Below are 27,062 nucleotides of genomic sequence, written 5' to 3' on the forward strand. Positions count from 1 at the left end.
TTTTTAATTAAAAAAAAAATGCAGTACTTACAAGTGGAAGGTCTCATTAAACTTGGGAGACCAGCTGTTATTCTTGGACTTGGTCTGGAATTTGCGTTTCTTGTCGCTGAGGTGAGGCCCGATCATGGTGATCTCCACAAAGGGTCGGAACATGCCGGATGTCTGCCATTTTAAATCATTGGCTCCTATCACTAAATATGCAAAAACACATCAAAACACAGGCACACACAGACAGAGGAAGCGGAAGATGAGAACACTTAACTGAAAATTCCCCATATTTAGCATCATATTCTGAAAACTCAAACAGACCTTTGACAGTAACTTTCCGCTCCCCGTTCCCAGGGTGAGTGTGCAGCTCAGTCTGGACAGACACTTCACCTATTGGCTTGTCCACGCCTGGACCTAGTTTAACACATAGCCAGAAACATGAATGAGCTCACATTTGACCCGACAAAGGTTAAAGATAAACTTTGATTCATAATGGTGAATCAGTGTGAGAAGGGGATGCAGGTGAAAAGGTTGGATTAGGGTTGACCCACCTTAGTGGCACAGAATGACAAAATATACAAAGACAGAGCATGTGAGGAAGGAAAGGAGAGCTGACAGATGATTTCAATGGAACCTACCCCTGCTGGGCTGTATTTTTTCATTGGGAGTTAACCTAATACCCTTTCCATTGTGCACTGGCACAGAGGCAGCACAAGAGATAAAGAGAAGACAGCAGCAACTTGTCATCAAATTCCAGCATTAAAAACACTTTACATAATAAAAAAATACAGGCACAAACCAAAAAGAGGGAACATTGAGAGAAAAGCTTTGCTCATCAAAAACACACATAGTGCCCTCTCCTGGTCTAAAGAGGGAAATGCATTCTTCCTATTCCCTGTTAAGATGTATCATTAGGCACCAGTCTGACCTACCTTGTGCATGTTGGGTGGTCACAAAGGTCTTGATGAGTGTGTCTGTTGTCTGAGTGTAGAGGGACAGAGCGTGGCGTAGTGAGGAGAGCTCAGGACTTTTCTCCAGGAATGCCTTCTTCAGCCCGTTGCCTCCTGCATGGAAGTATTGCTGTGGAGGAAACAGAAAGCATACAAATGACTTGAGGAGCAAACTGAAGGTTTACTATGTTTTCTTGATGTCATGAGTAAAAGGTATCTTTAATGTAAAAACATTACTATATCCTGGTAATTCCTTTTTTGAACCTACAGAGCAGAGGTAATGTTTTGTTTAGTTTTAGTTTTTTTTGGTTTGTTTGTTTGTTTTCAGTTTAATTTTAGTTTTCACAGTGGGCTTACCTGTTTCAGATTATACTATTTTAAAATTTTAAGTTTTTTAATTAGTTTTTACAAGTTCCAGTATTGTTTTTTTTTTCATTATTATAAAACAAGGGACAAACATTTAATCAAGGGACAAGATTTAAAAAGTTCAGAATAGGTATAACAATACATAAACAACACTTTGTGAGGGCAGCACAGTCACGTAAATGTCCCACTTAGTAAATTACAATAATATTGCTACAGAGCAAAAACTCAGAGTTAATCATTTTGTATTTTTCCAAAATGATCTAGCTCCCTTGCTAAATCCTCCTTTGTAAAAACCATTTTACATAAGCTTTCAGGGTACTTGATTCATGGATGAATAGTTGATGAAGCTAATTTGACCCTGCATCCTAATGAAACCAAAACCTGCAGTATAAACTGACCTTGATCGTGTCTAGTGCCACATCCATGACAGCACACTGCCTGGGAGACAGGCTTTTAGCCTCCCCTGCCATGTGATCCTGCACAGTCGAATGATGAGCAAAGAGATGAGTTAATTCCACAAAAATAGATTCACATTCTCAATGAGTCATTTTGTGGTAATCTTTTTCGAGTTTGGTAGCACTGAGCCCCAGCAGGGAACTTATTAGTGTGTAAAACATATGAAGGCGTTATGATACCTTGAGCTTGGAGAGCTGACCCAGTTCTTTTGCAGCTGAGAGAATCTGTGCACCCTGAAAAAAAATAGAGTTGTGCAATTTCATTTATGCTCTTAAAGGTCAAATCCCTTAACAGTATGTACAAAAGCTGATGCAAACAAGAAAATATTAGATTGATTATGTTGAACAGTGTTTAGCTTACAAAGGTGCTGCCCTGTGGCAGGACAATAGTCTTCTCCAGGCTGGTCATTACGATCCTCCATAGCTCCTTGAGCACACGCTTCAACACAGTCTTCTCACATACAGTGGCAAACAGTGTGAGCCTGCAAAATGCATACGCACAGATACATTTATACTCAAGCTGATAAGACTTAAGGACCACAGAAAGTGCCGGAGCATGTTAACTTTTACTGACCAATCCCAAGTCATGCCCCCTTTAATTACTGTTGCTAGGTTAGACAAGCTTGACAAAGAGAAATTTTGAAGCATCATTGTAGTTTTGGGGAAGTTTTGGTCTCCAGATACTGCTGAACCCTGGGTGCTCTTGAGTGTCATGCTAATCTTTGGTTATAGGGAGAGAGAGACTGCACTCTAGGCTGAAGAAGTGACACATTTACAGCTTACTGCAAGTCCATAGGATACATTCTCTGGTTTTTGTCTGATGCCTAGTATCGGCAAAAAATGTTGCACATTTACGACCCATCATTAGCGCCATTAGCTTGTATATTACATGAATGCTGCTGTCACACTGAACGTGCCGTTCAGCCTGTTAAAACTTTCAAACTTTATATATAAAACAAACTAATCATCCAATGTTTGTATTTAACAGCCAAATCCGATTCAGCTGGCATAATTCTGAGACGGATAGAGCTTTGACTGACTTTTGGTCCACTACCTCATAAGAGCCTCATTTTTGCAAAATACTGAGCATATGATTAGATAAATGAGACTTGGATGATGCTGCAAGAGTTGTGTGTGAGTTTGTAAACAGATGTATTCATATAGTTTTGTTGTAGCTGAAGGCGATCTCCTATGACTTAAATACGTCAAGAATTTCTTCGTTCACCAGAGGCATGAGAGAAAAACATTTTCTTCAAAAATTCAGTGTAGCACTGGATAACTATCTGATATACTTTAATTCATCCACTCACTTTCCATCAAGGAAATCCATGAGTGGCCGTAGCATGTTGTCAGAATCGGCCTCCACCTGGTTTTTGTTGCTGGCGTTGATCTGTCCTTTGATCTGGTTAAGCAGAGATGCCATCTGCCGCATGCAATCATTGATATGGCTCTGAAAACTACAAAGAAAGAAAATTATCAATCAAGACAAATGTCTGCATCTACTTTAACTGTAAATGTAAGTATAAGCGTGTGTCTGTCTCTAGGTCAGGATTTGGCTACCTGTTCCCAAATGTACTGCTGAGATCATCCAGCACGTTGTTCAGCTTCACCTGCAGGTCGTTCAGTAAGTCACTGGCCTCGGTGTCCATCTGCAGAGAGGCAAGCAGACAAAAATCAAAGGAGTGTGTTTGTTAGAACAGGATTGAGGGTGTTGCATTTAAAAAAAGTTCAAAATATGTCAACTCAACCCAAAAACTTGACAATGCAGAGAAAATATTCTTGACAGAGGATGTGTGTGCCTCTGGGGACACAGCACTCTTTAACAGCAATTCATAAAAGACTTTCATTATTCATTTTCGCAGCTTTTAGCCAAAATACTCCAAATTACCCTAAAAAGCCTCACTTCAACACAAAGGCTAGAAGCTAAGAAATGCCAGCTAAAATGTGCAAAATAACTTAAAGAATCATCTAATTACAAGAAATGCATGGCGGCATAGCCCGTCTGTCTGGCTTCATACCAAAGGGATGACAGAGAAAGGTTGTTTTGTAATGTACAGGGTTCTAAAACATTTTCATGGACAAAATTTCAAAACTTTTCCATAACTTCTCAAGGACCCATAATACGTAAAAGAAAGAGAGAGACAGAGCAAGGGGAGGAACTGAAGAAAGGAACATCATGGTAATCAAAAAGTCAAACATCAATGCATATAAGAGCATCTTTTCGTCAACAGCTACAGAAAATAAATTGGCGGCTACGATACGTCACACGAAGTTATCGAGGAAGGTCACCGTAACAATTACATTACACATGACAAAAAACGATGACATTTTCAATTGCCAATTCCTTGACTTTTCCAGGCATGGAAAATAAGATTGGGAACCTGCATGATTTTCCAGGTTTTATATGACTATGGGAACCCTTGATGTATATGCATGATGCATGATATTTGATATTTTGCTGATGTCTGATATGCCGATATATATAAACTCAATGGTCTGACAACCCATATCAATTTTGATATAACCATTTTCCCCACTTAATTTTAGTGATCATCAAGTCTCCTCTGTAGTGGAATTAACATCATATTAAGCATACTCTTATAATGAACGTGCACCAGCAGATGAAGACATGAAATACATATAAATAAGATTTTCAATGTATGTAATATTCATTAATTGCGCAAATAAGATGAAATATTTCAACTTAGAGTCTTTGTTGTGTCAAGTTCACTTTGCCAATTACAAAAAACAAACAAAAATAAAACAGTTTATCATATCGGCAGAAATCAGCATGTTGGCTGATTTCAATATTTCATATAAAAACCGATATCTGCCTATGCCAATGGCATGCCAATATCATACATCCTTAATATTTTATGCATGATTGCACTACGTTAAGAGTTTAGAAGTCAACACATACATCCAAGTAAAACCCACCTTTCTCCCAGCAGTCTCCAACTTTGGGAGGGAACATATTGAAAAAAAAAGTTTAATACTGCAGGAGATGTTTGTCTTACAAGTCTCACAAACACAGGGTGAGGGAACAAGTAGGAAAGGGAATCATCTCCAGTATACCTAACACAGGTATACTGTGGCATCATCTAAATAAGCAGGGCCTGCAGGGGAACTAAGCCATATGGATGAAGCCATGGTTTGGCTCATGAAGTCAATGATCCAATGGCCTTTTGAATCATGGCCTGTCGGGGTCGCACAACACCATTAGTGAGGAGAGACTGAGACGTTTCTGCCAAGCAGCACAAAGGGAAGGCTTCAGGGAAGAAAAGGCAGCTAGAAATGGATTGTTTCTAACGTGTTCTGCCTGAGAATATTTTTATGAGCATAGGGATTTTAATATTCATGAGTCTGTACACTCACCCTCTTATCTTCAAATGTATTTTCAGTCTATGACAGCACAGACAGGTGGGGGGTAACACAAGACATCCTCAATTAACTGTCGTTTCCCATTTGGAAATGAACTTTTATTTATGTTATAATGACTACAGAGGATCGATTCTCATTATACAAAGTGCTGTGACTGCAGATACCAGCATGCATGTGACATACCTTCTCAACTGATTCATCCATCTTTGCATGGTGGATTTTTTTGAGAGAAATAAAAATGAAAAAACGGTTTTGTTGTATCTGTATTGCTTGAAATTAAAATGTAAATAACATCAAATAGTGCAATTTTTTTTCCAGATTAGAAAGAAAATGCTGTATTTCTAAAACAAACACCCACCTTCTCCGTTTCAGTCTATTGCAAAAAAAAAAAAAAAAAAGAAATACAAAGAAAATACAAATTAAAGAAAAGAAACAGACAAGATGTTTGTGAATAACCTTTGTTTTAGGAAAAATGAGTGACCAGTTTGGTGGAAAGGTCAGGGGTAAATTCAAGGTAGAAATCACCACAGATGATGTGATTCAAACTTCATACAATAAACTCCACCATGACAGTGATGTTTTGTTTGAAAAGGACTGAGTATCATTTTGATGTTGCTGTGAATAGGAAACACAGGGCAGAATGACTTGGGCTTGAATGATAAAACCGCTTTAGACTGCAACAAACCTCAAACCCATTTTTCTCCCCTTCTTCCCCTTCTTCCCCTACTTCCTCCTCCTCCTCACTCTCCTCAAACTAGGAGTGGCAGTGAAAAGACAACACAACACCATTAAGCCTCATTACCACAAGCATATTCAAGAAAATTTGTACTGAAGATGATTTCTCCTCCTCCATTTCATGAAAAAAAAGTGTTGCAATATTTAATTTGCAGAGATGAACATATTCAATATATGCAGACATGCATTAAAAAACATGTTTGCATATACAGGGCACTTGCCTGCAACGCTAGCATTCTATTGTCGTGCTAGAAAAGAGAGGAAAAGCAAAATTTTGACTTCACTCTTCCAAAAAATACATTTAGTTAATTAACATTACATTCTTCAAAGGCAAAACGCAGTAAATACATATTTGGTCAAAACTGATTTAAGACCATTGCACTCACTGTCAGTGACATAACCAACTACAGAACTACAACCGAAGGGCCACATCAAGTAAAAACTACCTGGTTAGAGAGCCAGAGTTAACCTTTGCTAAAGCTACAACCAGTTTCCATGGATCGATTTTTTGCTGGTGGTCAGCTGAATCCCAGAAAGGTGGGAAAAACACTCCTGTAAGGGTAATTAGGTTAGCATAACTCAGCTACCGTCTCAACTTAGTCTCCAGTGGATTTTATGTGATCTGTTGTGGTTGAGCTACCTTTAAATCAAAATATTATACTGAGGTCATTGTAAATATTAATAGTACTTGGACAGCCAGTTTTTTTTTCTTTTTCACAAACTACTTAAAATGAATGAGAAAGCTGAAAGCAGCAATTCTAGTGGTAGATATCGCATTTCACTGTTGCCAACTTGGCGACTTTCTTGCTATATTTAGAGACTTTTCAGACTCTCTTCAGGACTTTATTTAAAAAAAAAAAAAAGCCACTAGTCTGCCGCTCTTCTACCAGCAGCACATGGTCTCTCCCTCTCCTCTTGCACAGTGAGCAGGCAGTCAGTAGGTGTGTTGAAGGCAGGAGAAGAGCAGACTTTGCTCACAACAGAATTTGGAATTTAGTTTTAGTGACTTTCTATGGTCAACTTACATTGACACTCTTGCTCTCTTGGTTTGAAAGCACAAAAAAGTGGGTGCATTTAACTATGAGTGCCATAGCACTCATGCCATTCAAATGTATTGGAGGATTTTTCTATTGAATCTAATTTAGTCAAGTTAGAATGCTTCAAAACCCTAAATGCAAATGAATGTGGCGTCACCAATGTGCACTCATTCATGCTCCCCCGAGGATAAATTTGGTGATCTGCTGATGGCTCATTCAGCACCATCACCAGGTCAATATTTTCATTTGTCCAAAACTTAGTTTACAAAGAAACACTAGCAAAACAAATGGCATCCTATCCCAATGTTACTACACTAGAACAGTTAATCTACTGTAAATATTAAAGAGGGATCTAAAACATGCTACTATTAATGAATCTAATCTGCTATCACCCACAGCACCCACCAGAGCCTTTGCCTCCCCATCCTCAGTTATGACCTGCTGTCCGAGCCAGGGAAAGAGGAAAATAGTCAATAAAGTACATTAGTACACACCATTAAACTGATTAAACAACCAAAATACGTACTCTAATATGGACAGATATCTGCCTGTATCAGCCCTGCTCAGACAATGATTGACACATACCTCCTCCTCTCCTGCCTCCTCCTCCTCTTCCTCCTCTTCCACCAGTTCATTTTGCTTTAATGGTGAAGTGAACACACTGGTTGAAACTTTAGCTTCATCATTTAGCAGCTACAATCCAACAACTACTAAAAAAATACACTACAGCTACAATAAATAGGATCAAATTCTCCATGCAAAGGCATGGTGGGGATGGAAGCGGGTGGAGGTCACAGCTGACAGAGAAGCTATTGATCGTCTTCACTGGAGCTACACTAAGGACACTAATCGAGGACACGATTTAATTGATGTAAGTCTCATTATGCTCTAGCCTATGAGGAAGCACAGTCTCTAATCTCTGTCAGTATGGATCTATGCGTATGTTTCCAATGATAACATCACATCAGACATTGGGACCGCATATAGACCTTTTAAATAACTTTCACTTTGGTCTTGTTAGGGGTCAAGACTATGTCACACTCCAGCACTATCAGCCATCTACTTCACATGCTTTCAACTAAAACGACTGTTCATACCTGGGCTTCCTCTGTTGCAATCTGATGCACGAGAGACACAAATACAACTATTGTACAAGTAACCACCCCGAGAATATGTACTGTACTTTCCATGCTCTAGTAACAAATGTGAGTTTGTTTTTATGAACCATTAAGGCATTAACAGTGTCATACTGGTATTGTCAACCAACCAGTATGATGCCATAGCACATCATCTACTCCTTTGTCCTTTACACTTACTTGTTTGGCACCCATCGACTCAAACATCTTCTCCAGCTGGATTCTTAACTGCTGCACGTTATTCATCAGGACACAAGGCTACAAGAGAACAAAGGATATAAGATTACACACATGTAGCAGGAACTCTTCAGCGTCTTCAGCTGAGTGCAATCGCTGCTGTGTACAGTATTTAGTATTCATTTATGTAATAATTCAACTTTTGAAGAGGTGTCAAACTCCATAATGTGATTGGATTTATACAACACATTATATAGGATGTGAAGCAAAAAATGTAAATTGATAATTAACTATCACTAACCATGTCAGTGATTTAAAAATGTCTGATTTAAGTATGTAAAGCACAGATGATGGCATGCGAACAAGTGTGATGATGAAGTGTGAACAACTTACAATCTTCTCTTTGTCGATATAAGAAGGAAAACTCTTGGTCAGAATGGCACTGTACTGCAGAAGAACTTTGCCAATAGTCTGTAAAGAGAAAGGGGAAGAAACACAACTGTGTGGAACAAAATTTATAACAATTTAAAATCCAATTACTTATTTCTCATAAAACCCTTTCTTGAGGGGACTGCATTACACTTCCAGGGAGTATGCCCGAAAGATCTCTCCAAACTATGATTAGAAACATCCCCAAATGTCCAGTAATACATTCACTGGCATGCAGGAAAGCAAATCCCAAAACGCAAAACTGTGCTGTCCCTCCGTCCCCCAGGAGGGGAGTTTTATGTCCAATTTAAGATGTCTTTTTAATGAGAAAATATCAAATTCCCTTTGTAAAAGTGAATTTCCCTCCAGACAATGATGTTGCTGTTTTGCAGCTATATGATCACTGACAGTCAATTCATTATCAAATTTGGTAATTGTAGACCCAAATCCACATGCTTCATGTAGTAAAGCTACTGTGAGTTCAAAGCGACAGTTCTTTGCCGTTTTCCCAAGTCAAATCCTTTTAAAATGTGACTTTCCTGAGTGTAGGTTTTAAGGTTTCACCATACAGTGAGGTGGGTTTACCTTGGAAAAGCGGCGACTGTACTGAGCCATGACGTTAGGGTCGGGACATTCCAGTTTCTTGATGATCTCAAAGCTCTGGTTGAGCTGGGTGAAAATGTCCACCACAGAGCAGGAGAACAGAGCGTGCTCAGATGTCTGCTGGAACTGAGATGTAGTAGAGTGGCAATGGGAAAAACACCAATACATAAACAAGACTTAGTTATAAGAGTTAAAAAATACATGCTATAAAAGAACTTCCGAAGCTCATTTGCTAATATTATGTGGAAAGAAATGGATTTTGATTGTCTTACTCCGTCTTTCTTGTCTCTCTCTAAGGCTCCATGCATAAATTCCATAGATACATCCTCATTTTCATCCAACCACTGTAGCACAAATTGTAGGAACCATCTGCAAGGGAAAATAAAGACATCCTGAGTTATTTCTCTAAATTTATCTTTATTTTATTGGTATCATATCCCTAGCACTACCTTCGTTATCAGCCAATTTGATAATCAAAAAGAAGCTTTTCAAAAATGATTGAACAAGTGAAAGCACTTACGATGGGTAGTCAGGAACGACGCCTTTAAAGTTTGGCAGCTCCTTGACATATTCATTGTAAAGCCACTTGACCTTGAAGTGCAGGTTCATGTAGTCAGTGCTCTTACACAGCCTGTGCTTCTCGTGCTCTACATACACAAAGAGATGAATCGCCAGTGAGCGTTCTAATGAGTCTGTGCAACTTTCATCTTCGTTTCACCCACACCAAAAATAATCCTAATTTTAAAACTATAAGATGGATTCACTTTTCTTTTAAACTATGTCTTAAAACAAAACTCACATACCCATATGTGTGTTTGTCCTCCAATGGTCCTAGACTCAAACAAAGACTTATCCTATTTTATATTTTTGCCAACAGCTTTATGTCACATCACTGTGACAAATACTCTTGTAAATTATCCTACGAGTCAGTACTTTTTGTGCTTACATATACTTTTGAGCTTTAATTGCAATGTCTGCAATGAGACCATGTTTTCAAGTGAAACTTGGTTTTACCTGCTGCTACTGATGCAACTGCAGCTGTTTTCATATGAGCTGAGGATACGCTCATAGGAGGTACGTGGAAGAGTTTTGCACAAGTTTAATGAATAGCTCAAACATAACCAGGAACTCGAGTATCTTTTTAGTGACCTACTGAAAACTACTACAGCTCTTAAATTTGAAGTATGCTTTGGTATAGTGCTTCTGAGGCAAAATCTCTCAGGGCTCCATCTCTGAACACATTTTCATCCCTTTTTATATTAATGCAGATTGAAAATGAAGGGGCCACCACTTCTCTGCAGTAGTATGTGAAACAGATATTTCACAGTGATAGTCTCTGCAGAGGACTCATCTTGAGGACAGGGGCTGGGATAAAAGCTGACTGCCTCTGGGGACTGGTGCTGCTGTACAGTACAGTAGAGCTGAGAAAAATCACAGTGAGGCTCCTGGGAGACATAAGCAGCTTTCAAACCCTGCACAGTTATTATTTCATTTTTTCACTTCCTCTATGCCACTGCGTCGATTCTACCCCCAAATTTCTCTACTCTTCGGGCTATTTCTAGTTTTATCAGAGCTTCTCTTTGACTCATTTTTACCCTCTGATCCTTCAGGTTTTCCCTTCACTTCTTGCACATAAAAAATATTTATGAATACTATAACAAGTCTACGGTATTGCTCCACAGGAAACGACAGAAACACACATGTAAGTACCGGGTATGACCATACCTTCCATAGCATACTTCATGTCTTGAGCGAACAATGTCCACATGACCTCCGCTGACACCTTCCCTACGTTCAGTTCTTGAGGGAATCTGAGAGAGAGAGAGGTAACAATTTGACAATGATCAGGTGTTCTTAACATCTGGAAAGTACTAAAGACATTTCCTCCTCCCTTCAACACATTAGAAATGAAAATCAGGAAAACTGTTCAACATTTATTTAAGCTGTCTTTATATTTCCTGCAATTCCAAAAGTAGTAAGGATAAAGGGAGTGTGTGCTAATTACTAACTGGTTGAGCACTGGTGTGTAGGAGTTCCTGTCCTCCTCAATGATGGACACGATGAGCATGATGAGTTTGGGCCAGAAGTCCAAATTCTTGATGCTCGGACCCTGCTCCTCTAAGGGGAGCTCCTCTTTGTTCTGAATTGGAACAGAACACAGTCAGTCACAAAAAAAGAGACTAAAACAGAATCAGTATAGTGGTTTTTCTGCTTAAGGGGACATGTAGCCACTATAATAGCTGGTAAATATGCTCGAGGTAGTTTATATAGCAGTTATAGATATTATTGTCCCCAGTTGTCTTGATTTGATTAATCGGTTTGTTTAAATGGATATTTTGGATCTTTTTAGGTCAGGTTGTATGAGTAATTTATCCATAGCCAACATATAATGTAGAGTAGATGTTGGTCCACACACCCTGAGTTTGGAGAAGCAAATAGGAGTACTGACACATTGTAGACTGGGTCAGCAGTTAAATATATATTAACCACCTAAAAGAGTCCCACCTAAGAGAAAAATCAAAATCAATTTAAGTTTAGCTATATTTAGAATATTTTAGAAAAAATATTTAGAAAAACAGCAATTTACCATCACTGAACACAGGAGGTGCTGGTCTACTGGTCCTACTGCTACCTCGAACAGCTAATTAATTTGTTATTGTTTGGCTTTAGCGTTTTAAAGGGTTATTTCGGATTCACTAAGGTCATAAAAATAACTCAAACACACAAACTGATCTAGGCAGTGGTAGACCAGTATCTCCCATGTTCAGTGAGCTTAAATTACTGTTTTTGTCAATGGACTTTGGTAGTGTTGAAGAGAGCATAGATAGGGAAGTGAAGCCATTACTGGCCTTTTCATTAACAAGCATGGTCTATAGCAAGGTAAAATGCTGAAAATATCCTAAATAGGGCATACATTTAAAGTGATATTGATATCTTAAGGTGGTTTCTGTGGTACTTCTGTCTGCTTCTCCATACATGGGGCATCCTTACAGCCATCTACTGTATGTAATACAATGAAAATGGATAAGTACCTTATACAACCCCAATTCAAATGTTCTAAACTACCCCTTTAAGTGAAGAGAAGGAGACGTGAAGTATTTACTTGGCCTTGCAACACTTTTACTTCCTAATGCAGCTGCCACAGTTGAATAATTAGCATGTGACTTACCGTGTCATTAGGATGGTATTGTCTGCTGTACAGCTCGTGACAATTATTGAAGATATAGTCGTATGTGGAGTTGAGGCAGGCCTTGACACAGTCCCTCACCACCTGGCTGGCTCTAGGAGGAGACTGTAACTCCTGGACCTGAACACGAGATGGATATGGCAACATTGGAAGTAAATGAATGCTGACATTCATTTACAACTTGTACAGTACATGACAACTGGGTTACCTTTTACAAGCAAGGTAAAACATAGAATACTGTGCATCTAATTTATGAGGTGGTGAATTCCTGGCCACATCTATGGCAACATATCCCATTTAGAAATTAAAGGTAACCATTTACTGAGATTCTACAGAAAGCAACTACAATAAAAGATAAAATACACTGTTCCTACCTTCATCCTGAAGAAGGTGATGCTAGTTAGAAGGTCCACGGTGGATTTCAAATCCTGCAGGCGATCCTTGCTGCTGGCAGGAAAGTGGTTCTGCAAAGGAAAAACAAAGTTTAACTATTTAATTTATTTTACTAAATTATTTATAATCAATGACCATTAAAGACATATGGTACTTATTAACCAGGGCAGCATTCTGTTTAAGACTGCACATCTGATTTATGTTTTGTCAAGTAGCTCATGTTCACAGCTATTGACTAGACTTTCCTAGGACATGGGAATAACATGTTGGCATATTGGAATTCTTAATTCAGGTGGTGTTCCCCTTTGACGTTTGACAGCAACATCTGGCATTAATAGCAGAGCTATGTATTTAGTACAATCAGAATCTTACCCTGTATGTCGAGAGGTCAATGCGCAAGGAGTTATGGAGCTGGTCTAAAAGCTTGACAAAGCGTTCTTTCTGTACGGTGAATAAAAGAAAAAGGAAATGATGAGAGATTATATATGAGTATTAAATGGAATAAAGACTTGAAGACAAACTCCAGAGAGAAAAGAGAGAGGCTGAATGTGTTTATGTATAACTAGCAAAGAAAGCAAGAGAGACACATTTGGGTATGTGTGTGTGCTATAGAAATACAAACCCCAAAATTGGACGCAGCAAAGCGGTCGGAGGCGGACACATTGGTGGAGGCGGTTGTGTGGGCGTAGAAGGCATTGATATTGGCCAGCAGGGTGCTCATCACTGCAGGAACGCCGGGACACATGTACTTAGACGACAGACAGGCAAAGTGCCTGCAAAGATGAACACAGGGAAAGCTTCATAAAGACCCGGGCGGCGTCTTCTTACTTCCATTTTATCATATGTACAAACAAATTTTTCACTGTCACAGAGAAAAGGTTTTGTCAAAGCAATGCGGGCATACACTGGGAAGAATTGTGCCTTTATTTAGTCAGCCCCTTTAGTCCTCTCAGGGGTCTTTTTTTCCAAACTAATGAGCCCTATTAGGAATGGCCATTTCATCTGCCCATCAGTTAGCTGGCGCGCTTAGGCTGAGGGATGGCCCCATTGGAGTGTGCTTTCTGTGAATGATGGGCCAAGCTAACAGGCATCTGTATGGAGCATGACATTTCATGGAGACAAATCCATCCTCAGCCCATTTATAATTGATTTTCTTTCATTTGAAGGCCAACAGAGAACAACGCCGGCATTGAGAGGCACTTTGATGTGAGAACTAAAGGCAGAAAGGGAAGGTGAGGAACAGGAGGGGCGATGAAGAGGTAACATACATGGACAGGTAGAGAGAGAGCAAAGGAGAAAGTTCGTATGTCTCTCTTGGAAATCTCAGACTCACGTCATGGCCTGGTAGATTGCCTCTATTCCATAGCGCATCGCGAATTCGTCCACTATTTCCTGTGCCACATCATCATAGTAGACTTTCCAGGCATCGTCTCCACGAGCTTCTGGGATTTTAACCACACCTTGGCCAAGCATATCAGTGGAGTGGTGGAACAGGTTCTGTAATAGGTAGAAATATTGAGTTAATTTGAATGAACCAATAATGATGAGTATATTGAGATCTATACTCAAGGAAGAGTTTGTGAGGTTAAAACCTTTTGGCCAGTCTGATTAAGGGGTTGTCTCTGTTATAAAGAAAGGTTATATACCCTAAAACCCTCTTTTAAATTTGATTTGGATTGGTTTTTCAAGGTAAAGGTTGTTTTATATAATCTCTACAAGAGCATCTTTGTGATTTTTCAGACTTTTTCAGACCCTCCGATGACTTTACTTCTAAAAAAAATAACCCACTTCCACCACGACCACAGCAGGCGCAGCCTGATGAGCTCTCATTAAGATAGAAGACGAAGCTCTCGGTATGGCTGCTAACATTTCATTCATCACCAAAATGTGGTTACCTTTAATAAGTGGAATGAGACAAAAACAAACTGGAAGGTGAGTTATTTTCCTGCAGTGTTCAAAACCCTTTAACAGTAAGAGTTATGGCCAATGTGCCACCTACAGCTGAATTATATTCTAAATTCATTACAATCTGCAAGATTTTTTGAAGATCAAAATGCACAATGTTTTCATATTATGAGTAATCATGTTAATAATTGTGATTTCAATACTGAGCGAAATTATTCTTTTTTTATGACTTTTGCCATAGTCTAGCAGCCCTAGTTCAGGTTATAAATGGAAGCACAGCCCATGTCTTCCACACAATCAAATACCTCGTGCAAACAGGTGTACTGCACGTGATACGGAGCCACTTTTTCCTCTCCTTTGATCTCCACGTTGATTTGGAGGCGAATGGCACCCGACACGGCTGACTTGTCTGTCCTCTTCTCTGTAATTTAACACAAAAGCAGTCATGCAAAAACACATCCGTGCAAACACACACACGTACACACGCTCTTGATTCATAACTCCAATTTAAATGTGTGGCAAGGAGGCACACAGAACCAGGTCTGCTAACACAACACTAATTACAGACTATTAACGTGGCAGTTCTATTGTAGGGGGTTCTGTTTCTGCAGTTTGATGGCAGAGCAGAGCGGGCAACGCTAATAGAAGTCCTTCAGCTGACAGAGGGGGAGACAATGGCAGTGGGCTGTATGGATCCGTGCTTGATCACTAAAGACACTTGAGCCAGAGCTTCTCTGGAGGTGGAGTGCTTGGCGGCTCACCCCTGCTATTTGCCCTGACAGGCACATCATTAGGGGTAATTTGTACATGTCGGCGGAGCAGTCGATTTCCGACTGGAGTGCAGCTTCTTGATAATCACACTTCAGGAGGAGAAAGGGTGAGAGTGGGGGGGGGGATAGAGATGAGAGAATGTTTGAAATGGATGGGACATGTTACATGACTGACCTTTACATTTGCTTCCAATTCAAATTCCTAACCACTCCTAACCAAAGGATTATTTTGTTGATTGAATGAGCACTTTGCGTTTGTCAGTTTACCAGAAACAACAGAGGATTTATAGCCACATTCATATTGAGTGTCATGCTGCTCCATTGGATGATTTATTAATGCCACTGTGAAGTCATTTTCTGCACTTTAATCAATTAGAGACGAGATGTTTATGCTTAAGACGTGAGCGCCTCAATCTAACACACTGTAAAACATGGGTATGTAAAAGAGAAGTGCTTTAAAAGGCTAGAGATCAATGCAATATGACATGACATTTGGGGTGAGTAAATTCCTCACTTCACTCCTGGGATTAAGCTGATGTCTAGTAAAAGCTGTTTGACAACACACGAGTAATTTTAAAGGTAACAAAAAGAGATACAGAGATAGTCATTCAGAACTTAAATTCCAAACACAATTTGGTTAGTCTGCATGGTAAAAAGGGATTTTTTCTCTTTTATGTTTATTTGTGATATTCAAACGAAGATATTCAAACCCAGTGGAATAGTGCTAGGAATTATATTAAAACATGCATTTTTGTCAGAATGCACAAAGAGACTTCATGGAATAAGCTTACAAAGCACAGCCATGCCCGGGGGCCACTCCTTGCCCATGTGGAAAAACAAAAAAAGTAGCTGCAGGAAAAGGAGATGTGGCTAATAAGGTTCAAACAAACAACTGCCTGGACTTTCTGAAGCGTCACCCAAACCCCAGGCTAAGGGAGCTGTAAGCCTGGAGCTTAGAAAGCTTTCACACAGGCACAATCCTGGTTACCCCTGAAAAACAACTTAACACAGGGCTTTAATTTGTCATTATAAAATGGAGCTATTGGAATTTGCACCACATTTTTCATGTCCATTCACACAACATCTTTATCACGCCATCAGTACTTGTACACAAAAGCTTGGTAACCACAATTACCCAAAACTTGAGGTACATAGCAAGCTAGAGAACCTAAACCGATAATGTGTCCAGAAAAAAATTGAAAAGGAAAAGTTTGAAATGGTCGTGGGCAGAAACGACAGTGCTCCAAAGATTGTGGTCAGAAAACTTTGTTTAAGACAAACTTTTTGGAACATGCTGTGACAGAAAAGTTTTCCACCATCTGTCTTCATGTCAGTCTTTCCTTTCTCCACTGTTTTGTCTCTTTTTGATGTTTCAGCACCACTCTCACTTGAAGCCCTGCTAATGGCAATATTTTAATATTGCCACCTTTTGTTAAAGAGTAGCCATTTATAAACGTAGAATGTAAACATTAGTCGCATGTTCCAATGGACATTTAACCTTAGGCTCGAAAAAAGTGCAGCATGAATCAACATGGTAAATAAGGAACAACTTGCCTTTTCCCATTATGCATGGGCCTGGAATAAGACATGTTTATATTGTTATCTATTCTTGATGAACTAAGGGGTTGTTTTCTCACCAATAAGCCACCAAGTGACTCTACTGCTGCTATTATTTGCTTTTCTCCAGGTGGTGCGGTCTTTTCTGTGTAGAACAAGGCTGACAATAACCAAACAGCTGATGGAGAATCTGCACCCTCTAAACATGAATTAACAAGTTTGTAAGTCTGTGATTGAGTTATCACCTAGTTCTATTACTGTAAGTGCTAAATAAAACAGACCCTGTTTCATGTTTCTCCTGGTGTACAAGAAGTATACTTCTGACTGTTTGATCATAACCAAGGAAGCATACTGACCCAGGTTGTACCAGACATCCATTTCTCCGCTCAACGTTCGAACTTCAATTATACTCTGGCCCAGGAAATCATCAGATTCCCTCTTCAGACGCTGCTTCACCCTAGACTTGATGTCATCGTCTTCGTCCCACACACGCACTTTAATTCGGTCTGAAGAATTGTGGCACTCACTAGTAAAAAACAGGGAAAAAACATGAAAAATAAGCATGGTATAGTACAGTACAGAATTTAATAGTATAGTACCGGATAAAATTAACAGGGTAGCATTTAATATAAAATAGAGTTGGACTTTGCATTTATACACACATTTTATGACAAATAAATGTTGGTGACTTACAAGTGGAACTTCTCCTCCCAGACAGGATTGAGATTGCCATAAATGGTCTTGGTTCTCTTCTTGGTCTTGCCCACCTGAACAGTGACATATGGATCACTGGATCCTGTCTTGTCCTTTGCCTGAAGTCCTTGGGCACAAACGACTATTGCGATGAGGAAGAAACAAAGACATTAGACACAACCATTATCATTGACAAGAATCACTTCTGGCACTGCTGAGGATCAAACTTTGGAGTTGAGGATGAATTCATTAACTTTCTTTCAGTGGGATCACCTGTGATGGTAATCTTGGCCGACCACTTTGACGTTCCATCCAGTACGCTCTGCTTGATGGTCTTCATCTGCTGTGCATGGATAGCTTTGCTGATGATAAACACTTCCCTAATAAGTTCAAAGATTTCTGGTTTGTTCCTCTCCCTGATCTTCATCCTGTCCTTCATGGCCATGATGATATTCTGAGTCCGGTCTTCAGCTCCATGCTTAGAACTCTTCTCTGCAGCACCTACACATTTTAATAAAACATTGACAGATTAAAATATAATTAAAAGCACTATGTTGTTTTTACTGGTAGCAGTGCATGTAACATTTAAAGATGTTCTGGGCAGTACTCACGCTGTAGACAGTCAGCATTCAGCAGCTCTTGGCACTTCTCATGGCACTTGACCCCACACTCAGAGCAACGCATGCCTTGGCGGGCGATTCCCCACAGCAGCCCCTCACACTCATAGCAGTAAGTAGGTGTCGTGGCAGTCCACACCTCGAAGTTGTGTGGAGTAGTGCAGGATATGGGGTAGATGAGAGCCTGCAGGGTCTTCTTGTACACATGGTTTTTCTGTAATAGGAGACATCTTTTTTAAATGCGCAAAATTTTCAATTCAGTTACAGAGCTAGAGACGGCAGAAAAGAAAGAACCCAGAGCACCAGGTAACATATAGGGTCTACCTGGACCTTAGGTTTTGAGACCCAAACCAGGAATAACCACTTAAGGAGTATAAATAATTAAAGAATGAATACATGTTCAGACTTCATGATGACTTCAAAGGTAAGGAGTCAGCACTTGGCTCTTTTGTTCACCATACAGGTATATCTGATTATATTATACTTTGGTGCTCACGGTTGCCGTAAATTGAACTGAACAATCGAACTGTAAAGAATCTAACTGAGCAATGAGTGACCTAAGCCACTTAGAGTTGTTGTAAACTGGTTGCCTGCAGGTGTTACAGCAGCTTGCATCACAACAATAACAACAAAATAAGTGACTATGATATACAACTAAATAAAAATACACCTGAATAATTTACATGACATACAGTAAGATGGGTAAGAAGAGTACTGGTATTGCATTGAATGGCATTTTTAGTAGTGATTTTAATCACCAGGTTTTTCAGGTCTAAAATGTGAGGAACAGGTCAGTTGGACATACACTTAGTTTGGCCTGTAATATCTCCACCCAAAATTTGGAGAGGTCATTTTTATAAGTTTTTTGTTTTTAATTATAAGGTTCAAATGGATCTAGGGACAAATTTCCAGGGTCTATTTGGGTATCAGTCTATTATTTTGGACCTGTGAAGACTTTTAACACAATTGTGAAATGTGTTCTATTGAGACACTGTCACACCATAAAAGCAGTGAATTTTAAAATCACAATATTGGATAATATAATATATGGTAATCCTTGATTTGAAGATTCCATAATCAGCTGCTGTGTGAGGGAGCACACGTTATCCATTAATGACAAAATTAGCAGTTCAATCTAGGGCTCCACCAGTCCACTTATCAAAGTAGCTGCCACCAGTTTATAAATGTGTGTGTGAATGGGTGAATGATGCCCTCAGTGTAAAAGCGTTTTGAGTGGTTGGACGACTACAGAGGCAGTACATAAATGCAAGTAAATTTACCATAATGAGACTGAGAAAGTTTATGGTGTTTTACTAACCAGCTCCTCATCCTTGATTGAGGACCGAGCAGCCATGGCAGATGCAATCCCAGCCTTCCTGGCTTGGACGAGAGACTGAACAACAAGTGACAAAGAAGGTTTTAGCTAAGTTAGAATTTGTTATACACATAAACATCCCACAACCAAGCACACCTCAAAATATTAGTCAGTATGGTTAAAAAGGTGGTGTTGTAAGGGTGGTGAGTAGGGTTATTTTTTTCCCACTGATGAATTCTTACCAGATGATCAGAAAAACCCAAGTGAGTATTATTAGTTTTAAGCAACTAATAAAATGGAGATGATCAAAACAAAATCAAGTTAATAATAAAGTTATACCACTATCAACACTATAAAAAACACTAAAACCATTTTGGTGGATTTTTGTGGAAGTGTTAGTAGAGTATTTTACCATTGCACTTATATTATTTGTGGCTAAGCAGGTGAAGAAAAATACAAACCAAAAGGTGGGGGAATGGTTTGTTAATTGTATATTTTAATGGCAATATCAAGTAGGAAGAAAAACTACCCATGATTAAAAGGATGCATGCAAATGTTTTTTTTTTGTATTTGTATTAAACAAAAAGTTTGCGATCAAAGAGATTTGAGGCATCTATTGCTGTATTTATCCTACTTGATATTTTTGCACTCTAGCAGGAAAGGGAGTGGCAACTGGGTTCTATTAACTTACCATAGCCTGACCAAGGAGAGTGAGTGCATTCGAGAGAGTTGGGGGGAATAGTTTCAGGTTTAAGAGAGGAGGGAGAGAGAAATTAGCAGGCGGATTTTCATATTGTCTCCATTTGTTGATAACAATCTCATCCCAAATTCGGCTCAAAGGTAAAAAAAAAGAACTGTGACCTCTGTGGTGGTCTCACAAATAGAAAGTTGTGCACATACATAAAGGAATAACAAAACAAACAGAATTACATCTTACACACAGTATATATAACAAAGAAATGACAAGTTAGTACTCACCACATCGCTGACCAAGGGGATAGGTTTCTTTTTACGCAGGTCTGGCATGCTGTCAATTCCATACAGACCAGATCCGCCACTATGCATCAAGAAAAACAGCATAAAAGTGAATGTAAACTCCTGAAAGTCCTAAAAAAGTCCACAGCAGGACATTTTTACTGTAATCACAATGCTCAAATAAATAGTTATATTAGCAGGGGTCGGAATGAGTCAATGTTTTGCAAGTCACAATTAAGTCTCATGTCCTAAACTTTGAGTTTCCTAAACAACTCATAGTGCACTTTTCATTCAGTGTAATGCCCTTTTAACAACAGAGCGATTATATACTACGTGTACAAAAAAGTATGCTTTTTAAAATATAGATTTGTTTTTTAAAAATAATTCTGACTGAAATTATCGATGATAAAAGTGGCGCTGACATTGCACTTTCACAACACATTCAGTAGCACTATTATCCAGTACCTAGACAGAATTAACTTTGTATTTTTCTGTCCTGTCTTGTCAGCCTTTAACTCCTTTCATATTGGAATATGTCTATAAATTTCTGTTCCCAAATTGGCTTGGAGGAAAGTATCAAGTATTTTCACACCAAAATGCTTAAGTCCAAGAGAGTCACTGCTGTTAAGTGGAGTTGCAAGTCTTTTTTGTTTTTATTTTGTCAAGTCTAAAGTCATCAAATTTGTAACTAGAGTCTGACCTTAGTCCAAGTCATATGACTCGAGTCCACACCTCCGCATATTAGAATTAAAAGCAAATTTATTGCTACCTATTAATTAAAAAGTCCAAAATGGATACTTAAAACTGTGTTTAGCAAACCACACTTTGGTGTTAACTTTTTATGACTTACCCCGGTTTGACCCAGGCTTGTCGAGCATTGGGTTCTTCATCTCGAACCTAAAAGATTTCAAATGTGAGAATTTAGGCAGACTTACAAAGGCTGACACAGTGGAGTATATCATGGGAATATGGAGGTAATGGAACATGGTTGAGTTTCACCTCTCTGATGTTACAGAAAATGCAAAGGAAAAAAAGTGATGCTTTTGAAACACTGGATCAAATAGTTGTTGCTTAACTATTCATGTGTAAAAGATGCCATGTAGAATACAATAGTGGACGAACATTACCTAGATACAAAACCACAGAGTAAGGTTTATTTCACTGGCCAAGATGCAAGTAAAATCTGTTTGCCCACAGGCTGCTTTGAAGACACCCCAGAAGAAGGAGATAAAACATTTGTGAAGATTTCAAAAAACCACCAAAACTATGACTGGGGGGCTACACGTGTACACACACTTTTACTTTTTCCACAAAGGTAAAGCCTTTCATTTTTATATTCGTGTCTCAGATGACAGAAGTTAAAAGTTGAGACCCCTCTGGGGTTTACTCCCACAGTGTGAGTTTCTGAGAGCGTCTGAAAAATTTCTGTGGGAAACATAAAGCAGCTGCACAACCACTAGAACTAGAGAAAGAACTGGGGAATTGTACTCTAAAGCTACAACATGAATGAAACCAATGTTTAACTATTTATTACACAGAATAAGTAAAGTGATGAGACAAATGTCTTCTCCATAATAGCAGGATGAAGTTTTCAATAAATATTACATATCAACACTATGATAACCCATATCATTTGCATATAGTGCATTATGCTTTGAAGAGTACATTCCCTTTGGCAAGTAATGAAAAAAAAACAACAAAAAACAAACAAACAAACAAACCAAACCAAAATGAAAACACACAATTATCCCCACATCAATTGACAAAGGAAAAATGCTTAAATATGAAGCTAATTTTATCTGAATAACCTGATTATCTTCTTTCCCAAACTCTGCAAAGACAGAAAAAACACATAAGGATTAGAAATTGTGTGGAGTAGTTGTAGCTCACTAAACTATTTTGAGCATGTTCACAAAAAAAAGTGATTTAAATAGACACAACCAATAAACTAATGACTCTAAAATAAAAACATGTTGATAAATTATGCCTGTATAATGCTATTTACATCTAATATCAATACAATACACTAGCACGTACATTAAAACTATCACATGCTGTAAGGTGTGGTTTTTTTTGCTGTTATTACTGGGCTTGTCAGCAATTGAAGTCAGAGAAAATATCATTAAAAATACCTGGGATAAACTCCTCTTGAGATTGGGATCCCTGAGATCCTTGAGAACTGAAGGAACCATGAGACCCATGGGAGCCATGTGAGCCATAGGAACCATGGGACCCATGAGCAGATTTGGACATTCTGTGACGAGTTTGCCTCTTTTCCTTCAGAATGCGTTGGAAATTAGCTATACGCTCTCTGTGACTTGCATCAGTCGGCTTTCCTTGGTTTACCTCATCAGGAACATGGCTTTCCCTGATTGGACTTAAGCGCGCCTCTTCTGTACTGAGCACCGGACCCTGTGGACTCTCGCTCTGCCTTGCTGGACAATGGTCTGGTGTTAAGTCAAGGTTGGACAGTTCCCCATCTGTTGGACATTCTCCTTTCCCCTGTGAAATCTCTATAGAGTGATACTCAGTTGGGGAGCAGGGAGAGTGGCTTTCTTCATGGGGTGATGCTTGAGGGGAGCATGCAATGTCCTCACATGTCTCACCACAGTCCACATAGACTGAAGCCTCACTCTCCTCCTTTGGAGTGTCAGATTGGGTGTGATTCTCCGGCAGACTAACTTCTGCCTCTGTATACTCAGTACTGCTCTGCTCTTCTTTGGGTTCACTGGCTAGACTGACAGGGGATGGAGATGCCTCAGGCCCAGTATCATTTTTAACAGCTTCAGGGTTGGGTCCTTCCAACTTCATCAAAGCACCTTTCAAAGCTGACCTGAAAGTGAGGACAGCCTTGCTAAAAGTTGTTAAATCAAAACCTGCGTTGGGGGTCTTGGCTTCCCCACGAAGATCTATTTCAGAGGACTCTTGCGAAAAAGATTCTTGTGCTTCATCCCTGGACATACTGTGATCTGTCCACTCTCTGTCCAAACTGTCAGCAGACCCCAGATCAAGAGTGTCACCAGAAGATGGACAGTCGTCACACAGTGAATGTGGCTCCAGGTAACCATCATCACAGTCTGTCAACAGCACAGTGGAGCAACTCAAACTCCTGGAGGGCTCGCTACCCAGTTCATTTGCACATGCATCCATGGTGTGGTAACCAGAACTCCGTGAGTACGGACAATTTGCAGAACAGTCGCACTCCAAGTTTTCTTCCTCAGTTTGTAGCCTGAGGGGTCTCCAGTCCACCACACTAGAAGAACTCGAAGGGGAGTTGTAATGTTGACCAAACAGCAATGAGAGATGCTCAGAGCTGTTGTGTGAAGAATGACCTGGTGTGCTGCTTTGTGTCTCTTCTGTTGTACACCTATCCCAAACACCTAAACAGTTTTCTAGCTCTTCTCCACTATTTGTACAAGAGCAGATGTCCTCCTCACTCCAACCTCCTTCTCCACTTATACTGTGCTGCATATCAACAGAGGGCCACCTGTCATATTCTGTGTCACCAGAAAATAAGCTTGCTTCTGGATAGTTGGAACTGTGACATGATGACAAAGAGCTGGTGCTTTGGTAGTCATGGCCATCATCATGCTCCGGGTAGCAGGGGTCAGGTGTTTTAGGGCCTAGCATGAGCATGTTCGAACTCTGCTTTGAGTTTTCTGGGTCTGTTTGCTGGTTTGACTGGAGAGTGCCTTTATTAACTACCCATTGTTTGGGTGATGTATGAGATGGTATAAATCCTGAATCTTCTACACAGTCTTTGCGATCCAAAAGTGGACTCCCTTGAAGAGATATGACGGCATTCTGTCGACCCAGGCTTCCTCTCCTGATGCGGGCTGTTCCAGAAACAGGACTAGGATGAGGTGCAGCTGAGGCCCCAGAGTACAGTTCACCTATTTCACTGAGAACTGCATCCACACAACAAGAAACTTCATCCACAGAGCCTCGCACAGATGTTAGATACTCCCTTAGGTCAGAAATTTCCTCTTGGATCTTGTTGATGCCTTTCAGCTCTTTTAAGATATGTTCCACTATGTTACTAGATCCTTGCTCTGCCTCCTCATACTCCATCTCCTTTTTCTCTTCTTCATTTCTGATCCTTTCAATAAGCCTGGTTTTAGTATCCTCAATAACCCCAATGCCATCCTGGCAATCAGAGCTGCTGTTTTCCCCAGATGGAGTGAGGTCAGCTTCAGTGCAGGTAGTTTCTACTGATGACAGGTCATGAAGGGCGTTATCCTCTGGCCCCTGAAGGCACTTCTGCAGCTTTCTACGCAGGCTTCGTCTCTTTTTGGGGCTCTGTGATCTCTTCTCCTGCAGGTTTTGCCTCTTGGGCGAGAGGGTAAGTAGCTCGGATTCATAATGTCCATCCTGTCCACAGAGGTGTCCTCTGGGGAGCATCCCTGAGAAGTGGGCACTCTTGATCAGCTGTTCCCACACATGGACAAATCACTGCCTCAGTGACTCCTCCTCAGGGTGGTGTTAGTATAAGCCAACATCTTAAACTCCAAGTGACTAAGTGCCTGTACCATGACTGACAAAAAAAAATATATTATTATTATATTATTTTTTGAAAAAGCAGCAAAAACTCCCAGCACTGATCTGCATTTGCTACAGGTAATGCATTTTCTCAGTTATCAGATTAGTGTTCCTCTTTTCCATTACACTTGTAAAAGTGTAATGAAAATCCAGATAATTAGTACCATCTTACCCATTTCTTTTTTAATTTACTGGAATTCTTTGCTGAAATTTGAGGTCAAATTGGGTAATTTAACTACTACGTAAAGTAAAGAAGTAGTATATACAGTGTCTATAACTGACCTCTCAGTCAGAGTTGCAGAATGAACACCATGCAGCTGCTTACATCTCTGTAATTAGGATGCTTTAGAAAGGCAGCTCGGTAATTAGATGACAGGTCAATTCTTTCCTCTAAGGCCATGTCATTCTTTCACACCCATAGCAGCTGCACGGCTTGAAACTGTAGCGGAGACACATCCAAGACAGTGTACAAACTAAAGGGAATATTGAATACCACAAAATGCAACAGACATCTATCTGCTGGCATTACAAAACATCTAGAAATCTATGTAGTCTAAATCAAAATCCATCCCTGCCTGTGAAACATAGTCTTGAAAAAGGAAAGAAACAAGTTGAAGAATTATAAGGCTATTTCTCATATCTCCTTCCATTTAGTTATACTACGTATTAGACACAGCTCGGTGATATCATCATTTTTTGACATTTTGACTTTGACGTTTTTTAACTTGTTAACTGTTCAAAGCGCCAAGAAGGGAATCACAAATGTCTCCTGTGTTTCTTTGGATGCTTTATCTCTGTAACTAATAGTTGGGATAAAGCCTTAGCAAGGTTGCCAGCAAATATTCTCATATAAGGCTTTAATTACAGCCTGAAACAAAACATAAACAAATAAGAGCATGCTTATTTAACTGCCTCATACTATGAATTAAGAAGGATGCATGCTGGTTCCTAGGTATTCTTCTAAAATGTTTGAATTAACAACTTGACTAGATTTACTTTTTTAAAATTTTTTTTACATGTATATTCACATTGTACATTACAATATAACATAATTCTATTTTTTCTTTATTCTTTCTTTCTTAACTATTATGTATTTTTGCTCTCATTTTGGTAGGTTGATCCCATATTTCATTAAATCAATGATTCCAGGGAATGTATAGTTGCCAACTACATTAACCCCACCCTCCACTAAAGGTCTCTATTAAGCACTTGAGCACTGAAGCTGTGTGTTAGCCTGATAAGAGTTTGGAGGGCAGAAAATTATTATCAAGCCAGTCATAATAGAATGTTTTCTATTGCTACTAAATCTGAGATTAAGCTGATGAGCATATCAACTAAATGACATCTGAAATAAACTGGGAGCAGTATTGCTTCACATTAAAATATGTAGAAATGTTCTGTCATTTCTGATTAATAAATATGAACAAAACTATCTGGCTTAAATACCTGTGTTGCACAACAGCGTACCTACCAAATAATAAGAATAAAAAAAAAATAGCTTTACTTCTGATCATCCATTACCTTGTATTATTTATCAAAGTGTACACAAACCTAGGACTAAGTGCATAACAGGACAAAAACATACTGTTTAATAAAATGTAAAACTTACCTCATGGGAAAATTCTAATTTAGAACAACCTGTAGATATCTTCTTGCAAGATCCATTAACTCTGCAGTAATGGTAACTTCCCTGTTTTTCTTCAAAATATATCCCAGGTGTCTACCAAACCAGCAGATTTTTAACTGACAGATGCAGAAGTGCTGAATCTGTAACTTCTACTACTTGAACGGCGAGCTCGCGTTTGTAGTAGACCACAATCACACAGCAGTTCGCACTCGGTTAAGTAGCCATCC

General features: G+C 39.4%; 1 protein-coding gene across 9 annotated transcripts in view; it reads right to left on the minus strand.

Annotated features, from left to right (window-relative positions):
• unc13bb (unc-13 homolog Bb (C. elegans)) overlaps nucleotides 1-27,062 on the minus strand; it is a 72,315-nt gene that overhangs the window by 3,945 nt on the left and 41,308 nt on the right. For 3 of the 9 annotated variants that reach the window (XM_088071546.1, XM_088071544.1, XM_088071550.1), the window contains 36 exons: nucleotides 21,520-21,566; nucleotides 20,673-20,751; nucleotides 19,698-19,772; nucleotides 18,374-18,593; nucleotides 18,036-18,263; nucleotides 17,763-17,904; nucleotides 17,426-17,595; nucleotides 15,048-15,163; nucleotides 14,171-14,334; nucleotides 13,460-13,610; nucleotides 13,210-13,278; nucleotides 12,819-12,908; nucleotides 12,427-12,564; nucleotides 11,267-11,397; nucleotides 10,983-11,068; nucleotides 9,778-9,904; nucleotides 9,530-9,626; nucleotides 9,240-9,383; nucleotides 8,619-8,696; nucleotides 8,229-8,306; nucleotides 8,010-8,030; nucleotides 7,498-7,551; nucleotides 7,318-7,353; nucleotides 5,499-5,513; nucleotides 5,324-5,344; nucleotides 5,135-5,161; nucleotides 4,697-4,717; nucleotides 3,320-3,408; nucleotides 3,070-3,216; nucleotides 2,121-2,241; nucleotides 1,940-1,993; nucleotides 1,703-1,780; nucleotides 921-1,068; nucleotides 627-683; nucleotides 310-402; nucleotides 32-191 (listed from right to left, as the gene is read on the minus strand). In XM_088071546.1, the coding sequence (XP_087927672.1) occupies nucleotides 32-191; nucleotides 310-402; nucleotides 627-683; nucleotides 921-1,068; nucleotides 1,703-1,780; nucleotides 1,940-1,993; nucleotides 2,121-2,241; nucleotides 3,070-3,216; nucleotides 3,320-3,408; nucleotides 4,697-4,717; nucleotides 5,135-5,161; nucleotides 5,324-5,344; nucleotides 5,499-5,513; nucleotides 7,318-7,353; nucleotides 7,498-7,551; nucleotides 8,010-8,030; nucleotides 8,229-8,306; nucleotides 8,619-8,696; nucleotides 9,240-9,383; nucleotides 9,530-9,626; nucleotides 9,778-9,904; nucleotides 10,983-11,068; nucleotides 11,267-11,397; nucleotides 12,427-12,564; nucleotides 12,819-12,908; nucleotides 13,210-13,278; nucleotides 13,460-13,610; nucleotides 14,171-14,334; nucleotides 15,048-15,163; nucleotides 17,426-17,595; nucleotides 17,763-17,904; nucleotides 18,036-18,263; nucleotides 18,374-18,593; nucleotides 19,698-19,772; nucleotides 20,673-20,751; nucleotides 21,520-21,566 (3,572 nt within the window). Of the gene's footprint in view, nucleotides 1-31; nucleotides 192-309; nucleotides 403-626; nucleotides 684-920; nucleotides 1,069-1,702; nucleotides 1,781-1,939; nucleotides 1,994-2,120; nucleotides 2,242-3,069; nucleotides 3,217-3,319; nucleotides 3,409-4,696; nucleotides 4,718-5,134; nucleotides 5,162-5,323; nucleotides 5,345-5,498; nucleotides 6,124-7,317; nucleotides 7,354-7,497; nucleotides 7,552-8,009; nucleotides 8,031-8,228; nucleotides 8,307-8,618; nucleotides 8,697-9,239; nucleotides 9,384-9,529; nucleotides 9,627-9,777; nucleotides 9,905-10,982; nucleotides 11,069-11,266; nucleotides 11,398-12,426; nucleotides 12,565-12,818; nucleotides 12,909-13,209; nucleotides 13,279-13,459; nucleotides 13,611-14,170; nucleotides 14,335-15,047; nucleotides 15,164-17,425; nucleotides 17,596-17,762; nucleotides 17,905-18,035; nucleotides 18,264-18,373; nucleotides 18,594-19,697; nucleotides 19,773-20,672; nucleotides 20,752-21,519; nucleotides 21,567-22,477; nucleotides 22,501-22,801; nucleotides 25,102-27,062 lie in introns of those variants that run through there. The other 6 variants (XM_088071548.1, XM_088071551.1, XM_088071545.1 and 3 more) reach the window with 5 other exon arrangements.

The sequence above is a fragment of the Plectropomus leopardus genome, chromosome 20, assembly GCF_026936395.1.
Source record: "Plectropomus leopardus strain MGB_pleo_1.0 chromosome 20, ASM2693639v1, whole genome shotgun sequence".
NCBI lineage: Eukaryota > Metazoa > Chordata > Actinopteri > Perciformes > Serranidae > Plectropomus > Plectropomus leopardus.